At 33.6% G+C, this 19,749-nt stretch overlaps 2 protein-coding genes across 2 annotated transcripts in view; one reads left to right on the forward strand and one right to left on the reverse strand.

The window, feature by feature from the left end:
• Nucleotides 1-5,072: 5,072 nt before the first annotated feature.
• On the forward strand, nt 5,073-6,761 carry LOC107026655 (ankyrin repeat-containing protein At5g02620-like). The gene is made up of 2 exons (XM_015227701.2): nt 5,073-5,797; nt 5,884-6,761. Exons 1-2 carry the CDS (start codon nt 5,225-5,227, stop codon nt 6,691-6,693), a joined length of 1,383 nt encoding a protein of 460 aa, XP_015083187.1. The 5' UTR covers nt 5,073-5,224; the 3' UTR covers nt 6,694-6,761.
• A 30-nt stretch (nt 6,762-6,791) lies between these two features.
• LOC107026657 (thebaine 6-O-demethylase-like) overlaps nt 6,792-19,749 on the reverse strand; it is a 16,424-nt gene continuing 3,466 nt past the window's right edge. Inside the window, exons 3-4 of the mRNA XM_015227703.2 lie at nt 7,753-8,077; nt 6,792-7,206 (exon numbers count right to left, since the gene is read on the reverse strand). Of these exons, the coding sequence (XP_015083189.1) occupies nt 6,934-7,206; nt 7,753-8,077 (598 nt within the window). The 3' untranslated portion in view covers nt 6,792-6,933. The remainder of the gene's footprint in view (nt 7,207-7,752; nt 8,078-19,749) is intronic.

The raw sequence follows: 19,749 nt of genomic DNA on the forward strand, positions 1-19,749 counted from the left end.
ATAGAAGACTTTACAATACCACCCAATACATATCAATCGCTATTAAGAGTTTACTATCACATAGCATAAACCATAACCTACCTCCACCGAAGAATCGCGATTGAACAAGCTACTTCTCAAAACCTCTGCTTTCCTCTTCGCTTCTCTCTGTTTCTCGCTCATTCTCCCTCTCTTTCTGTGTCTTTCTTTCTTCTTTTACCCTAATTATCATATAATTCAATATGATAAAAGTAACCCATTATTTATTTTAAGGTTGTCTCCTTTAACCCCCCAAGTAAATAAGTTATTAACATTAACCCACAAATTTTATAATTATAATCAGGATTAGTCCAAAACACCCCTTTAAAACTTTAGCAGAAATCCGACCCAGGTGGAATTACGCCACTCGTGACGGCCCGTCGTACCTGCGACGGTCCGTCCTGCACGTCCGTCACAAAGTTCAGAGACTCAATTTCACCCAAAGGTCTGTGACGGTCCGTCGTGGCTACGATGGTCCGTCCTGCACGTCCGTCGTGAAGTTCAGAGAGTTGATCCCAGTACCCAGATTTTCAGAGTTTAAGTGTTTTGGAACGATGACCCCCGACGGTCCGTCGTGACCATGACGGTCCGTCGACTGTTCCGTCGACTCAGCCAGTTTCTATCAAAATAATCTTGCTGCTCGAATCGACTAAACAGGTCGTTACATATGTCAATTAATTATTCATTTATATTCGTTAATATAAAACTCAAGGATCATTATTTTCATCACTCTCATAATTTTATTATCATAATCTCTAAATAATTAATAGTCATATTCTTGGCATTATTTGTTATTCATATTATAGTCCTATAAATAAATGTATTTTAAGGCTTTGGACAAATAATCACATTAGTCTTTTAAATTATTATGTTTTCGGTACATATTTTATTCATCCTTTAATTTGACTCAAAGAATATAACTATTGAATGGTGATCAACTTGTGGAAATGGATGTCAGACAAGAGTTCGAAAGATTGTGTATTAATTTTGTATTTATTTTTTTATTTTTAATGACTAGGACTGTAAGCAGGGTAAAAATAATGTTGCATTCTTTTTCTATGGTTCTCTTTATTTTTTATTTTATACGGTAAAAAATTATTGTTATAAATTTAATTATATTTTTATGGTTCAAAAGAGTAACTTGTGACTTTATTGGAAGTTATCTAACTACTATCGAAATATTTTTCTCTATAAAAGCAATTAAATATCTGAATAAATATATAATGAAATTCAATCAATTTCTATAATTGCGCAAAGCGTGAATTAGTTCACTAATTTTTAATAAGTTGAAGTAGATTGGGTTATATTTTATTTTAACACCCCTAAATGGACCCAACCTAGGCTTTACTCTCAACTACCCAATTTCCTCCATTATACATCTCTCACCTACCATGTTGCTCCAACTCACAAAATTTCTAAAAGTATCTTCAATTCAACATTAAGTTTTTATTAGACGTAGTCGGTCTTCTATACTCTTCTACTCCCTCCGTTCATAATTGTTTGTCATGGTAAATTCATATACACCTTTCAAGAAAAATTTAATATAAAATGTAATTTGACTAATATAACCCTATTATATCAAGAATATCAAAAGTCTACATAACTTTTCAATTGAACTACACTATCATTAAGGGCAAATTTGGAAAAATGATTAATTATTTCTTGATTATTTAAACTGACAAATAATTTTGAATATCTATTTTTAGTATACCTGCCAAACTATTGTGGACGGAGAGAGTAAAACATGGTTCACATTGCTACCAAAACATGTATGTATGGTCCCAATATTCACACACACACGACCACAAAAAAAGTCTCCTCGGGCCTTAGAAATTAAATTAAAGGGAGAAGGGTCAAATATGCCCCTAAACTATTTGAAAAGGTTTAGATATACCCTCCGTTTAAAGTTTGGTCCATTTATACCCTCGCCGTCCAACTTTTGGTCTACATATGCCCTTTTGGGCGTTAGTTGGCCAACTCGGAATATCCAACTCATTTTACTTTTATTTAAATGCCAAATGGATTTTCCACGTCATTTTTATGTATTATCACTTGACATTTATATTGAAGGGAAAAGGGTCAAATATGCCCCTAAACTATTCGAAAGGTCTAGATATACCCCCGTTTAAAGTTTGGTCAATTTATACCCTCGCGTCCAAACTTTTGGTCTACATATGTCCTTATGGGTGTTAGTTGGTCAATTCGAAATATCCAACTCATTTTACTTTTCTTTAAATGCAAAATGGATTTTCCACATCATTTTTATATATTATTACTTGACATTTATATTAAAAGAGAAAGGGGTCTTTTATGCCCCTAACTATCCGACCTAATTTTAAAATACATATACGACCCGTCTTTTAAATAATCTATACAACCCGACCTTTTTTTTTTAAATACCCTATATGGGTCGGATTAGGGCATAATTGAACCATTTAAATGGCGAGCACTATCGTGCTCTGATTGGAACCGCCGAGGAATCAATGGCACGACAACTAAAGGAAAAGCAAGTCGAGGTTTGAAAAGCGTTTTGGCGCAACGCAGAGCTGGAGGCGCAAACCTGGCAGGCAAGGGCTAGAGCAGAGGAATTCACCGCAACAACGTTACAGACACAACTGCAAGCTGCAGCAGGCGATGATGATGTAAATAACAAAATAATTCACACATATATGAGTCGGATTAGGGGCATAATTGAACCATTTAAAAGACGGTCGTATATGTTTTGAAATTGGGTCGGATAGTTAGGGCATAAGTGACCCCTTTCTCTTTTAATATAAATGTCAAGTGATAATATATATATATGATGTGAAATTCCATTTGGCATTTAAAGAAAAGTAAAATGAGTTGGATATTTCGAGTTGACCAACTAACACCCATAAGGGCATATGTAGACCAAAAGTTGGGCGTGAGGGTATAAATGGACCAAACTTTAAACGGGGGTATATCTAGACCTTTCGAATAGTTTAGGGGCATATTTGACCCTTTTCCCTTCAATATAAATGTCAAGTGATAATACATAAAAATGACGTGGAAAATCCATTTGATATTTTAATAAAAGTAAAATGAGTTGGATAGTCCGAGTTGGCCAACTAACGCCCAAAAGGGCATATGTAGACCAAAAATTGGACGGCGAGGGTATAAATGGACCAAACTTTAAACGGAGGGTATATCTAAACCTTTTCAAATAGTTTAGGGGCATATTTGACCCTTTTCCCTAAATTAAATAATGACAACAATTACTCCCATCTTTTTAGGTTGGTTTTGTCTTTTTTTTTTTAATCGAGCCTGTTTAATAATGTGGTTAAAAATGATTTATTTTTAGAAATAATTTTTTTAATTTTAAATATTTTTGGGAAAAAATGTGCTTAGCTAACACATTTGAAAATACTTTTCATTAGCAAATTGTGTTTGACTGATCTTATTTAAAAAATATTTTTTTAGAATTAAATTACCAAAAAAGGACAATCACTAATATACTTTTAATATTAAGATCATTTTATGGAGAGAAATTATTTTAAAGTTATATTTAAAAAGTTAATTAAACTTTTATTGTATTATATTTAAATTTTCAATCAATACGATACTTTTTTTGGGAATCTTTTACTTTTATTTTTCTCTTTTTTCTAACCTTACAGAAATATTGCTATTATCTTTTACTTTCTACTTCTGTAAAATTATAGGTAAATAATATGCAAAATATAAAATAATAGTATATAGATGTAAAATAAAATATAAAATGTATTATATAAAAATAAAAAATAAAATTCTTAAATCTCATTCGATAAAAGAGCATAAAATATCTTTAAAATATTGAAAATTGTACAAAACTATCCTTCATTCACCTATTAACTCCAAATACTATTGTCTTCCACTTTTGAGTTCAAAATTGACCATTTATTTAATGCTTTGAATTTAAACTAATTAAATATTTTTTAAAATACATGACACTCAACTATAAGTTATAATTTAGTTAATTACTATAATTTATAAATTTGAGAAAATAGTAAAGTTAAAGACTTAAATTAGTTAAAATTTAACAAAATATATATAAATAATAGTAAATTTTATATATCTAATTTTTTTGTTCAATTTGGTTATTCTAGCGAATTTTTCTTAGTAAAACCAAAGCAAACTAAACCAAATAATTTTGACTTTCAAAATAATAATAAAAAAACTAAACCTAACCAGTTTAATTCGAATTACTATTTAATTTAATTTTTTAACCATAGCAATGAATAGCCGTAGCACCACTATAGGCTTAAACATGCAATGTCGTGAGATAAAAGTCATGGCTTTAACCAGTGTATTCAAATGAGTTTTAATGATGCGAATCCATATAATTAAATATATGTGTATTTAATTAGAAGACGTATGTGTATTTCTTTCTAATAAAAGATTGTACAAAAACTTTCTCGTCAAATTGGTTTAATATCGCGTGGAATGTTCCAAACCCATAAAAAACAATTAGAATTTATAATCATTTTCTGTTTCAATAATAATAGAAAAATACTTTTAGTTGATAGATAAACCACACTCCCTCTATATATCTCTTCCTTTGTGGTCATTAGTGAAGAGCGAACCGTCTATTCACACTTCATTTTGAAATTGGACCTTGACTTGCACATATTTTAATTGGATCAAGTCAACTTTCATTTTTGATATTGATTCTACCACGCAAAAGAAAATTCAAAACAAAATGAGGCTTAATTGACCATTCAACTATGAACTCTTTTATTAGAATGTCGCTTCAATTTTAATATTTAATTCGAAAGTCATTCTAACGTTGATTTCAATCCAAAATCATTTAAGAATGTATTCGAGTTAAACATCAAAGTTAAGTGACATTCTAAAAAAGAAGTTCATGGTTAAGTCACCATCCGTGAAAATTCTATGCATTTTCGAGCAATTATTGTCTCTTTCCCCTATTGTTTCGCGGAAATTTTGTACTAATAGAAAAGGACATTATCAGTCAAATCTATGGTTGTTACATTTCTTGCTTCTCTCTTTTTCTTTTTTCCAATTATTTGTTTGTCCATAGAAATAAGATAAGATTAGTTCAAAGCATCTTGAATAGTCTCATTTAAACAAGTCTAAAATTTGAAGGAAGACTTTTCCAACTATGACTCAATCCAATAAGTAGAAAAAAATATCAGCAACTATAAAATTAACCAATTTTGTTTGTAAAAAAAGTATCTAATAAAGGAAGATGGATACTGAGAAGAGACTCTATGATGCTGCAGTTAAAGGAGATGTTAGAGTTTTACAAGAATTACTTGAACAAGATGTTCTAATTCTTGATAGACTTGCCTTAACTTGCTTCAATGAAACACCTTTGCACATAGCAGCACTGCGTGGTCATATCGAGTTTGTGAGGTTAATTCTTGCTCAAAATCCACAGCTTGCTGCTGAATTGGATTCGCGGAAGTTATCTGCTCTTCACATAGCTTCAGCCAAAGGACATCTGAATATTGTTAAGATGTTGTTGTTGGTAAATCCTGAAATATGCCTGGCTTGTGATCGCGATGGTGCAAATCCTCTTCATCTTGCAGCTATCAAAGGTCGAGTTGAAGTCATTAAGGAACTTATACATGTAAGGCCTCGTGCAGCTCTAGGAACAATGATCAACGGAGAAAACATTTTGCATTTGTGTGTGAAGCATAATCAGATTGAGGTTCTGAAGGTTCTAATGGAGATTGAATGGGACAGTGAGTTGTTGAATGCGAAGGATGGTAATGGACACAACATTCTGCATTTGGCTGTTGCTGATAAGCAAATTGAGGTATGACTTTATTTCTTCGAAAAACGACTTCATTTTCTTATAAGCAGTGTAGTTGTTATTAAACCACTTACCAATCAATCTTGCAGACTGTCAAGTACTTGTTGAAGACACATCAAATTGATGTGAATGCAATGGATGCAAATGGGAATACATCATTAGATATCTTAGTACAGAGTCGTAGGGACGTGAATGATCTATCCATTGGTGAATGTCTTGGAGAAGCTGGAGGTTTAAGAGCAAAAAATATTCCAATGTCCATCATTCCCAATGACTCTGGCGGAAATAACCATCCTCCAGTATCTTCAGCACCAACATATTTAGGAGGAAATCAGGCGCCATCAAAAGGTGATTGGCTTTCAAAGAAACGCGAGACAATAATGGTGGTAGCCTCACTCATTGCAACCATGGCATTCCAAGCTGGAGTGAACCCTCCAGGAGGTGTTTGGCAAGAAAATGAAAAATTGGATGATCCGAGAACACCCTTATATAAAGCAGGGGAATCAGTAATGGCTTATAATCATGCCAGACCATATCGATATTTCCTTCGTGTCAACACCATTGCTTTTGTCTCTTCTCTCAGCACAATCTTGTTGCTGATAAGTGGATTGCCCTTCAGGCGCAGACTTTTTATGTGGGGTTTAATGGTTATAATGTGGTCAACAGTTACCTCAATAGCACTCACTTATGGCATAGCAATTTACATCATCACGCCTAGGAAGGACAGGGAACCACTTGGTCAGATCATTTATATAGGAATAACAGTGTGGTGTGGCTTAATGGCACTACTTCTACTCGGTAACACAATACGCCTGTTGCGTGTATGGCAGAAAAAGAAGCATGAAATAAGAAGAGCAGCAGTACAAAAATTTGTAAATTTAGTTACTGTCAATGTTTGATTTTGTTGCATTCATAAATAGGACACAGCCATTAGAAGAAATAATAATAATTATTTTTTTTGAATCTATTTTCATTGTCATAATTATTCCAATTGCGATTCATACAAATTGAAGTTTTTATTAGAGTAATTTTGTAATATTACAACCTTCGAGAGCAATTTTATTTACATACAAACACGCTTAAGGTGTTCGGATCTAGTACCAACAAATTAAAATCATGCAATTATTCAAAGTATTACATTAATCCGTATTCTCTTCGTCGTTGGAATTTAATCTCATTCTATCAAGGTACGATTTTCCAACAAGTTTATGACTGAAATATCCCTTGAAGTAATCAGCAACAGTACCAATTTGCTTGAATTTTACAGGATTTTGAGGAGTGATGAGGCTTGATGCTGGACTTAAATAATAGTCCCTTTTTGGTTTAAAAAATGTTGCAATTGATAGTCTCTCCTTGTTTGGATTGAGCACTGGTCGATGTTCAACACCTTTATAAATTTCATTCGTCACTATCTGTACAATCGCGCTGACGAATTAGTGTACTTGACATAAATATAATTTCGAAAAAAAGTGAATGTTATGAACTCAATTATAATAAAAAAACGTTTTCAAGTTTGCTCTATACTTTCTCACTACTCGTACAAGGAATGTGGAAGAAAGATATTGATAAGGTAAAAAGTGGTGTTAATGTACATTATAACCATTTCAAATAGATTGGATAAGATAAACCAAAGTGGTGTTAATGCACATTGTAGTGGCAATATGGTGTAGATTAAACAAGTTTTTCATCTCACCTTCTGTCATTATTATTTCTACTAAATATATAAAAAGACGATCGAACAATTTATATGTAAAATTATGAGCAAAATAAATATTAAAAAATAGACAAAAGCTTGGGGGCGAACCAAAACTATACCAATATTGCAAACATCAAAACTATTAGTGCTTCGGGATGACTTTGAGTCTAAATCAAAAGATAAGAGACTATTTTGGACATTTTATCTAAGTTAAATATATATAAGTGGAGCTAAAAATTTAAAGAAGTGATTTGTAAATTACCTCTAACATGTCTCCAACGTTGATAACGAAGGCATTTGGCAAAGGTGTAATTGGAATCCAAGCACCATCTTTCTTGATATGTAGACCTTCCACTTCATTTAGTTGAGAAAGTATGGTCAAGCCAGCAAGATCAGTGTGGGGGTTTAGCCCCATAACAACATCTTCTTGAGGACACTTAGGATAGTAATACATGGCCATTGCTTGCTCTCCTCCATCAAAAACTTCACTCAAATCTTCTCCTTTCAATCCTAATGCTTCTCCCATTATATTGAATATTTTTTTCGAAAGTTCCTTCAATTGAGTTGAGTATTCTTCTAAGGTGTCTCTTCATAAAATTTGAGAAAAAGGATTTCCAACATAAGAGATTAAGACACACGAATTGTAGAAACATCAGATCGAAGGGTGTAAAATTAGGTAGAGATCCCTCTAAACCTAACATGAAGTATTACTTGTATATCCTATCAATTGTCTTAATTATTTTCTGAAATTTGTTATTTGATTGCCTTTACCATCTTGACGTTGATGTGGCAAAGAGCGGACTAAATTCTTTAAAAAAAATAAAGAGGGAACAAACTCTGCTCAAGTTTTCTTTAGTGAGAGAGAGTTTCTTGAAAGAAAATTAAATAATGTCTTACAAAATGGAGAGGGAGGCTATTTATAGCCAAAAATTGTTACATCTGATGGATTTCAACTCTTATATCATTTACAATGGCCTTGGAGAGACAATCATGAGTATCCTTTGTGTCCCTTTGCCTTGTGGAAGATAATTTTTTGTGTATATATTCACAGAATATGAAACTTGTAAAAAAATTGTAAAAGCATAGAAATTCGGTGTTCTTTGATTATTTTTTTTAACAAAAGTATCCTTATCATTCTCGAACTGGTGGTGGAAGGATCTTATCTTTGTGACCATAAGTAAGCCACCATTGATGTAAAAAACATTGAGGGAGTTAAGAGACCAACTACTTTCCCCAAAGGAGGAACCATAAATATTTGTTAGTGTTATACTGTTATTTTGAAAAAGTGAAGACATTCATCTTTGCTCCTTGATAATCAAAATAATTATAATTTTGAGGTTCAAACGGATGGAAAAATCTTTTATACTTGATTAGGTGCATGTCTCATTCTACAAATAATCCTTACTGTGGTATGGATAATACATGTTTGTGTGTCTCTTTATGAGGTTTAAAAAAGCAAGATTGGAACCCCATGAGTACGAATTCATAAAATTTCTATGTATATGCCAGAGTTTTTCGAATAAAATTTGTGAAGTGATTTTTAGCTACTTTCTAAGGGTTGAAATGTTAAAATTCGGGTTCAATTGGTAGAACCTATTGTTATGACCAATGCTAGCAAAAGAGATTTAATTAATCAATATATCTTTTGGGTAAAAAGTATGTGCTCTAAAGTGGCAGTCAAAAGCCACACTTCAATTTCTTCTTCCAGAATTGCGGTTGCAACTAGCACCATCAAAAATACGTTGGAGATGGAAAGCTCAATCAACCTTTTATTTATTTTTTCCCAAAACACACACACGATATGTTCAACACCAAACAAGTCATGTTTTTCCTCACACCTCATTAACTTTTTTTTCATATGATCCTTCTCTGGTGACTAGACCTAATTTAAAAATTATAGTGTATATCACTAATACAAATTAAATCCGAATTTTGACATTCCAATCCCTAGGAAATAGCTAAGAAATCTCATGTTATTTTTGGTGAAGGTGAAGGATACAATGACTAAATGTGAAAAGATATTCAGGTTTGGCCAAGTGATTCATGTAAATTTCTTCTTATCCATTTCTAAATATGTATAACAACGATAGTTATTTATCCTTAGTGTCAAATAAAAGGATAATTATTTGTTTGACATAAATTTTTGTATTTTAATACTCCCTCCTCCATCCATTTTTATTTATACCTTATTGATTTGCTTAAAGAGTAATAAATTCAATTCTGATAAACACATTGGCAAAATCAAGGGAAAATTAGCAATCAAGTCATAATATATAACATAATTAGTTAAAACAACAATTATTTAAAATATTTTTTAAAATGTCAAAATAGCAATATTTTAGAAAATATTTTGTATTCAGATTTTATTATTTAAATGTTCCTTTATTTATTAAAACACTCCTACATTCGACCAAGTTCTAAAACCAATGAACTGTTAAAAAGAAAAAAAATAATTAAACCACTACCCACTAACCTTCTTTCTCCATATTTCACATTCTTTTCCCCCCATCTTTCATGTTTTCTAACTCCTCTTTCTTCAATGTTCTTCCAAATTGTTCAACAAAATCTCTAGTTTAATTCAAGAGATTTTTTTTGGCAAAGGTAATTTCGTTTATTTACTGAAATTTATTTTTATTTATTTTTGAAATCATTGATTATGGTGTAGATTCCGTTGTGAAGAGGGAAAATATGAATTTCAACATGATCCTACCTACCCGACTAATGAAATCAACTGTTCAAAAAAATAAATAAATCATGGGTGTCGAAGAATTTGACGAAATTGTTGAAGATCAAAGTGACGAAGAATAACTTTATAGCATATTGCATTTGTATTTAAATTATCATTTTGTATTCTTCATTGTTTTTATGGTCTATTACATTTTGTATTCATTACAAAATTCATGTGGTATCTTTCTAAATTTGAGTTTTTTTAAGTATAACTTGTATCTAACTGTAGGTGGTATTCCTTCAAATTATTTATATGTTCAATTTTGTATTATATTATAGGATAGTCGATAAATAGTTTTACATAATTTTGTATGCTATTCTAAATTAGGTTTCATACAATTTTGTATTTTTTTAATATTAATTCTATCTATATGCCAAAAAAAATTGCATTTTTTTGTACTCACTCTGTATTTCAATACATTTTGTATTTTGAATCTCACTTTGTATTTCATTCTCACTTTCTATGCCAACAAGGTTTCTATTTTTTTGTGCTCACTTTGTATTTCAATATCATTTTGTATTTTAATCTCATTTTGTATTTCATTTTCGCTTTCTATGCAAACAAGTTTTGTATTTCTCTTTGTGCTCGCTTTATATTTAAATATCATTTTGTATTTCATTTTCACTTTCTATGCTAACAAGTTTTGGTATTTATTTATTTATTTTATATCAATTTAAAATTTATGCCAACAAGTTTTTGATTTTTTGTGCTCACTTTGTATTTCAATCTCACTTTGTTTGCCAACAAATTTTGTATTTTTTATTTTATTTTTTCATTCTAAAATCTTTTTCACTGCCTGCGAAAATCTTAAATCAATCGACTCAATTCTACATAGATTCAGTATTTTCAATGAAGTGTTAAAATTAAATATTGTAAATTTGAGGAATAAGGGAGAAAAAAGTGATGTCGATTATGGAACCAAACGCTTATAATAGGAAAATTTTTTTGCAAATTATAAACCAAAAAATAAAAGATGAAAAAACTTAAGAGTAATGGAAAAAAAATTATGCTTACTTAAAGTTATACTAAAGTTATGATTAGTAATTATGATAACGTAATTTTGTTGGTTGAAATTCAAAAATTACCTTATTTAAAATATTATTTTTTAATCGCATTTTACCAAATTAAAAAAAATTAATTTTTCCACCATAATTTTCTCTATTATGTTATTAATTATTTGTATTCTTTTCAAAATAACAATAAATATACATAACTAATTCTTTAACAAACTAAAATAATGACATTTTAATAAATAATGAAATTATTGCTAAAGAGCCCCACTAAAAAAATTAAAATATTACTATTTTGAAAATTTTTCCAAATAATTATTTGTTAATAATAAAGATAAACAAATAAGTAAATACTAATTTTTTAATTATTAAACTAACTAAGTAAAACTAAATATCTAATATAAATATAGTAGACAAAAAGAAATGAGCAAAAAAAAAAAGATTTAAAAATAATATGCTATGACAAAGTCATTTGGTGCTTGACACTAGGCCCATGTCATGATGATCTTCCAATAATTAATCAATCTATAGGGTTTGATAATAATTACTCCTCCGTTTAAAATATCATTCAGTTTGACTTGATACAAAGTTAAAACATAATTTTTATTAGAATTTTGTAATTCTAAGTGAAAATTATAATAAATGTATAAAAATATTTTTTTATTCTTATGGTCTTAAATATGCTAGTGAAAATTTGAAATTAAAATCCTATAAAAAGAATAAAATAATTCTTTTTAAGCAAATTTTAAAAAAAAATAGACCGAATTCTTTTTATTATTTCAAATAAATGAAGTACAAAATATAGAATATTTTTTTTACTATAAATAAAAAGGAAAAGGCTCAAAATACCTTTGAACTATCAGAAATAACTTAGATATACCCTTAGACTAAATTCTGGCTAAAAAATACCCTTTTGTTAAAGTATTGAGTCACTTTTACCCTTACTTTTAACAAAGGTGTGTTAAGTGCCACGTTGACGCCACGTTGACGCCGCATAAGCATCAAACAACCTCACCTCCACATAGACTCATAAAATCTTAATTACTAATTTTCCCCTCTTTTCTCTAATAGATACAATTTTCACCCATTCTTATCTCTCTAAAACATAATACGATCTCCTTTCTTTCTCTTATACGATTTTTCCTCTCTCATATACGATTTCTCCCAAGTTTCACAAATTTCCTCTCATGGACGCCATTGAATTGACTGCCATCTTCAACCTCCAACTTCAACCTCACTTTCTTCCCTTCCAACCTCTCAACTTCCGCTCTCCTGAAGCATATATCACCAACAATGTCCGCCAATTCTCTCCAAGTAAACTCTTCCTCTGCCATTGGTACTCCAATCGCTAATGATACGAATTACGATTTGAAACTACTAATTACGTGATCAGCTCTTGATTTTAGTATCGAAAACAACTAGCTGTTGCTTCTACTTTTTTGTTTATGCGATTGAGTTTCATTTGCACAATTACTTACTGATGAGTGATGTTACTGACGACTATTTCGATGTATTTGATACCATTAGATTACTAAATGCTGAGGAAATTTGTGAAACACTAGGGGAAATCGTATAAGAGAGAGGGAAAATCTTATATGAGAAAGAAAGGGGAATCGTATTATGTTTTAGAGAAATAAGAATGGTGAAAATTGTATCTATTAGAAAAATGAGGGGAAAATTAGTAATTAAGATTTTATAAGTCTATGTGGAGGTGAAGTTGTTTGGCTCTTATGTGGCATCCACGTGGCGTCCATGTGACACTTAACACACCTCTGTTAAAAGTAAGGGTAAAAGTGACCTAATACTTTAACAGAAGGGTATTTTTGAACTTTAATTTAAGGATATATACGAGCTGTTTCTAATAGTTTAAGGATATTTTTGAGTCTTTTCCATTAATAAAATAGAGAAGTAAAGAAAAGAACGCCAGTACCAAAAAAAATTGTAGTGGACAGATGGGACACAAGCAGAACGACGAAAAGTCGTTTGGTTTTTCTGTATATGGGGAGTGGGGAACAAAGGAATATTTCGTGAAAATCCCAGAATTATCATTATGATTTATAAATATATTGTCCATTTTTATTTATCTATTATATTGAAAATATTTATTAAATTAAAAAAATTACTTATTTTTTATTTGTTTTATTTTTTATATTAAATATTATTTTTCTTTTTTAATTTTATATGATTATTTTTTTCTAGTCGGTTTTATAAAAATATCATAATTCTATATCAAGCAATATTTTAATTTTAAATGTCTATTTTATCCTTGATGAAAATGATTATAGCACATGAAATTGTTTATTTTAGATTATATGTTTTAAAAGTTTTCTTTCCTTTCTTAAACTTCGTATGAAATCAAAGCACCTCACATAAAATGAAACGGATGGAGTATTTAATGTTTAATACATTTTCCAAAACATTGAATTTAATATATTCAAAAGGTAATAATAATACTTTCTCCGTCCAACAATAATTGTCCACTATATTATTTTGAAATGTTCAACAATACCTGTTCACTTTATAAAATCAATGGATAATTTTAAATTTAATCCCTAATTTCCCTCATCATTAACAATTATAGCCGTTTCTCTGTTAAATTTTCAAGAAATTATATTTGCTAGGAGTATATTCAAACGATGCTGTAATAAAATTACCCTTCTATTTATAGTTTCTTAAGAGATGTATCAAGTTAATAGTGGATAACTATTATTGGATATAGAGAGTAATATTATCCATATTATTTATTATTTTATCAAGTTAATAGAGAACAACAATTATTAAACTGAGAGAATATTGACCAGAAGGTTTGTGCTTTTTTACTCTCTCCGTTCCTATTTATATGTCACAATATAAGTTTCACGTCCCTTAAAATATTGAGTAAATTTACCATTGAACTCCCTATTTAGTATACTTTTGAAGTCAAGTTTCAATAATTAAACATAAATAAATTTATTTTAATTAATTAATTGACAAAACATAAATTAATTATTTAATTTTTCTATATTGGTCAAATTCAGACTAATAACTTTCAAAGATAGAATAGGAAAAATAGTGTCATATTGTGTATAAATAGGAATGGAGGGGTATGAGTTATGTGTTAATTCTTCTAATCTATATTAAGTATATCGAGATTTTTTTTATTATTCGAAATTTAAAATAAATATTTTTTTTTTCATATTTGTCTTACCTTTAATAAAGTTCTACGTTTTTCAAACCTTCTTCAAGTAAGAACTCTCTACTTTTTAGATTAACTAGAAAATAATCAAAAAGAGCAATAGTAGAAAATGTAATTTTAAATTATGTTCTTGAACATTTCTTTTAATGGGTATGTATAACCTGAAAATTTTACTACTTAATAAGAAATGAAGTAATGAATAGAGATAGATAGATCATAATAATTAATAATAATAAAAAGACTTAACTCATATGCAGTTTCTTAAAATTATCCCCATAATTTATTTAAATATTTTAATTAAGGCTTATACCTATTAAACACTTTAAATGTTAAAATATGTGTCTATTAAACACAAAATGCTGATGTATCAAATCAAGTTTATCTCACTACCTAGTAGCGCGTGAATATGTTTTCAATTTTTTTTTAAATAAACTTTACTTTTTTTTTGTCCTAATCATTAACTAGAATAACTTAAAAATATTTTTTATTTAAAATAATGTTTTTAACCTATAAAGAAAGCAACCCCACCCACCCCACCCCTACGCTACTCCTGTAGGTCATACCAATGGTATTCTTCTTCTTCATTTTAAGCTTTTCAAACTCCGGTTGTTTTCATTTTTTTCACTTTTTATAAATGAAATCAAATCTGTTAATCGAATTTGCAACAAGAAAAAAAATGGAACATTGAAATGATAAAAGTAATTTCTGTCCATCTTTTTTTCCGATCAATCAACAAAAATTTCCAATTATTTATTTAAAATGATATCAGAACATTTAATATAATTCATTTGAATCCTCTTGATTTCTCTTCATTGTCGATTTTGAAATAATTTATCAACGTCGATTTATTTTTCATAAAAAATCTCAACAATCACTCCATTAATTAATCATGCTTCATAATTTATTTCACTATTTACATTAGACTTGATTTCAATAGCTTGTAGTTTATTACAAGAAAAAAAATTAATCACTTCAAAGGAATAGAAAATGACAAGTAACTATAGATGAAAAAGAAGATAAGACAAATGAGTATGTGGATGGTAATAACAGATAGTATTAAATAAATAGTATTAAATAATATTAGTATTTACTGTGTACTAATTCTAGTCCTATTAGGATTAGTACTCCTTAATCCTAGTCCTATTAGGATTAGTACTCCTTCCTATATCTCCTATATATCTCTCCGATGTATTCCCTTATTAGGTTAACACTTCAATACAATCAATATTCCTTCATGGTATCAAGAGCCAGAAAACCTAGATCTTCTTTTCTCTAGTTTTTTTTTCTCTCTTTAGGGCACCGATCGTTCCCTCTCTTCTCTTGGGCGGCGGCAGCCATGACAACCGAGGTGGATCCTCTCGATTCACTTCCTTCTGGCGTTAAACTCCTTCTCAGGCATCTTCATGCCCTGATTCCCGAAAAATTATCAGACATAAATTATCCTACATGGAAAATCACCGTTCTTACAGCCCTTGAGGCCAATTACCTTCTCAAATACGTCGATGGAAGCACAGAACCGCCGCCGGCAGTCATCACCGCCACGGACAAATCAGAAAAAACCAATCCGGCCCATGCCGCCTGGAAAGCCGTGGATGGCCAGATCCGATCATGTTTGATTGCGGTCATCTCTCCCACGGTTCAGAAACACGTCCGATCCTACACAACTGCTTCAGCCCTGTGGACGGCCCTCGCAACACGCTATGCATCAATTTCCCACTCTCATATTTTTCAATTGCGTGATCGTCTCCACACAATTACCAAAGGCACGAAAACTATGGCGGAGTATTTAGACGAGGTCTCCACCATCATCACAGCCCTCGACACCGTGAACGAAATCATTCCCGAAAAAGATCTCGTCATGTGCGTCGTTCGGGGGCTCCCATCAGCTTACTCCTCCATTAAACAGGCGGTTCGCATCAGTCCAACGCCCGTTGACCTGGCTACTCTCTCCTCGTGGCTAAAAAGTGAAGAAATCAACGTGGATCTGGAGAGCAAACTTCTTCTCCGAGAAGCCGCTGTTATGGAGCCGGCCACCGCCCTCACCGCAAGCCAGAACTATCGCGGGGGGCGTGGTGGCGGCCGGCAGGGGAGCCGCGGCGGCTACGGCAGAAACAGCGGAGGCCGCGGGCGCGGCGGTCGGCAGGGCAGTCGTCCGCCGTACGACGGTCAGCAGCACGGCAGCAACAACAGCCTGCACTCCTTCGGCAGCGGCGGGCAGTCATCTTCCAGCGGCGGGCAGGGCACTTACGAGCGGGATCGTCCAACTTGTCAAATCTGTCAGAAAACAGGACACACCGCTGCTCATTGCTGGTTTCGGTATGAGGAGAGCCGAAATAGTGATAACCGTGCCAATTATGCATCTCAAGCCGGCCCTTCCTCTGAATGGCTGTTGGATACTGGGGCCAACATGCACGTTACTTCTGATCTATCCAAGCTTAACGCTCCAAATCCATATCATGGCTCCAATGGTATTACTGTTGGCAACGGTGAGTCCCTTAATATTTCTCACACTGGCACGGGTACCATTAAAACCCCCACCGCTATCTTTCACCTAGGTAACCTTACCCACGTCCCTTCTATTAAATCCAATCTCCTTTCAGTTCACCAATTCACAAAAGACAATAATTGCTCACTCTTGTTCACCTCTAATGATTTTCAGATCCTAGACAATACTACCAAGAGGGTGATTTTTCAGGGCCCCTGTGAGCATGGTCTGTACGTTCTTCCTGGCACAAGTTCGTCTGCCCACCCAGTTTCAGAAAGCGTTCCTGTGGCTCCGGTGGCTCTTTCGGCTGATGGCCACAGTCTGTTGTGGCACAGTCGTCTGGGTCACCCGTCTACTCAAATAATAAATTCTTTAATGTCTCAATTAGGTTTTTCTTCCATTCATGTAAACAATTGTGACTCCTGTTCAATTGCTAAATCTCATAAATTACCTTTTACTTTATCTGAGAAGCGTACAACTGCACCTTTTCAACTTATTCATTCTGACCTATGGGGTCCTACTGCTGTTCCTTCATTTGCTGGTTTTCGCTATTATATTTGTTTTGTGGATGATTTTACAAAATACACTTGGTTGTACCCACTAAAACACAAATCACAGGCATACACCACCTTTGTCACTTTTGAAAAAATGGTCAAAACACAATTCAATTCTCATGTTAAACTTTTTCGAAGTGACAATGGAAAGGAATATGTCAATAACATCTTTGGCCAGTTTCTGCAATCCCTGGGAATTATACATCAAACCTCCTGTCCATACACTCCCGAACAGAATGGGGTGGCTGAGCGTAAGCATCGCCATCTCATTGAAACGGTGGTTACTCTTCTACATCAATCTCATCTCCCTGTCTCCTTTTGGGTAGAAGCTCTAGCCACCGCAAACTACCTCATTAACAGAATGCCCAGTCACACTCTCTCCAACAAATCACCCTATCAACTCCTTTACCAAGAACTTCCCAATTATACCAACCTCCGCGTCTTTGGGTGTCTTGCCTACCCTTGGCTACGCCCTCATATTACTCACAAATTACAACCCCGATCCCGTCCTTGTATTTTTTTGGGCTATCATCCTACCTCCAAGGGTTATCGCTGTCTTGACCCACAAACTCATAAAGTCTACATATCTCGTCATGTCAAATTTGTCGAAAATGAGTTTCCCTACGAGTCTATTTCCTCCTCCACAAATACATCATTCATTGGCGTCCTTCCCCTTTTTCCAACATACTCACAGGGTCCCTCACCACCTTCCCCCACACCTCCACCCACTACCCAACCACCCCTCATCACCCCTTCGACCGTCACCCACAATACACCCGCAACCACCACCCACACTCACAACCAACCCGAACCACCCCATACCCACAACATCTCCAGCCCGATCCGTTTTGGGTCCTTCCCGGCCACCCCCGAATCACCACCGCCCGTGCCACCCCCCAATACTCATCCCATGTTAACCCGTGGCAAAGACGGTATCTTTAAACCCAAAACCTTTCAGGCTACCATACTACCAAATACACCCCTTCCCGATAGTGAACCAACAACCTACTCTGTTGCCTCAAAAAATGCTTATTGGCGTCATGCTATGGATGACGAGTTTAAGGCTTTGACTGATCAGAAAACTTGGGTTCTTGTACCTAAGCCCCATGGGCGGCACCCAGTGGGCTGTAAATGGGTGTACAAAATTAAACACAATGCGGATGGCAGTATTTCCAGGTACAAGGCTCGTTTGGTTGCTAAAGGCTACAATCAGGAGTATGGGCTTGATTACTCCGAGACATTCAGTCCTGTTATTCGGCAGGAAACCATTCGCCTGGTACTGTCACTCGCCGTGCGCAACAATTGGCTCATCAATCAGTTGGATGTTTCCAATGCTTTTCTTCATGGCATGCTTGATGAAACTATCTACATGACGCAACCACCGGGCTATGTTGATCCCCGCTTCCCTCAACATGTTTGCAAACTCCAGAAGTCTCTGTATGGGCTCAAGCAAGCCCCCCGTGCTTGGTACACACGTCTGAAAACGTTCCTCCAGGGACTCGGCTTCACGTGTTGCGTACACGACACGAGTCTGTTTACTCGACATTCAGCACACGGTACAGTCATTCTTCTTGTCTATGTAGATGATATCATTATTACAGGCTCTACTGCAGCTCTCATTCAGGATGTCACTCGAGCTATGCATACTACCTTCAAAATGAAGGACCTTGGCCCGTTACATTATTTTCTGGGAATGGAGGTTTCTCGGACAGGCAGCGGCTTGTTTCTTCATCAGTCAAAATATGCTCGAGATCTGTTGCAGAAAGCTGGACTGGAAAAATGCACCAGTCAACCAACACCGATGGCAGTCTCTTCGTCTACGAATGGAGCCGACACCCCCTTTGCCGATATCACCCACTTCCGCAGCCTCATTGGGGCTCTACAGTATCTGGCCATTACCCGTCCTGACATCCAGTTTGCTGTCAACCGAGTTGCTCAGCGCATGCATCAACCAAGTGAACATGATTACCATTGTCTAAAACGCATTCTCAGGTACATTTTTGGCACTCTTGGTCGTGGTTTACTCATTCGACCCGGGGACTTGGAGCTTCGGGGTTTCTCAGATTCAGATTGGGCGAATGATAAAAATGACAGAAAATCTACATCGGGGTTTCTCGTTTTTTTGGGGCCGAACCTGATCTCCTGGTGTACAAAAAAACAACCCAAGGTCTCTCGGTCCTCGACTGAAGCTGAATACCGCGCCCTTGCTCTTCTTGCTGCTGAGACCATGTGGGTCACATATATTCTTCGCGAACTCCTCGCCACTCACACTGTTCATGCTCTCTATTGTGACAACAAATCAATCAT

This window comes from Solanum pennellii, chromosome 8, assembly GCF_001406875.1.
Source record: "Solanum pennellii chromosome 8, SPENNV200".
NCBI lineage: Eukaryota > Viridiplantae > Streptophyta > Magnoliopsida > Solanales > Solanaceae > Solanum > Solanum pennellii.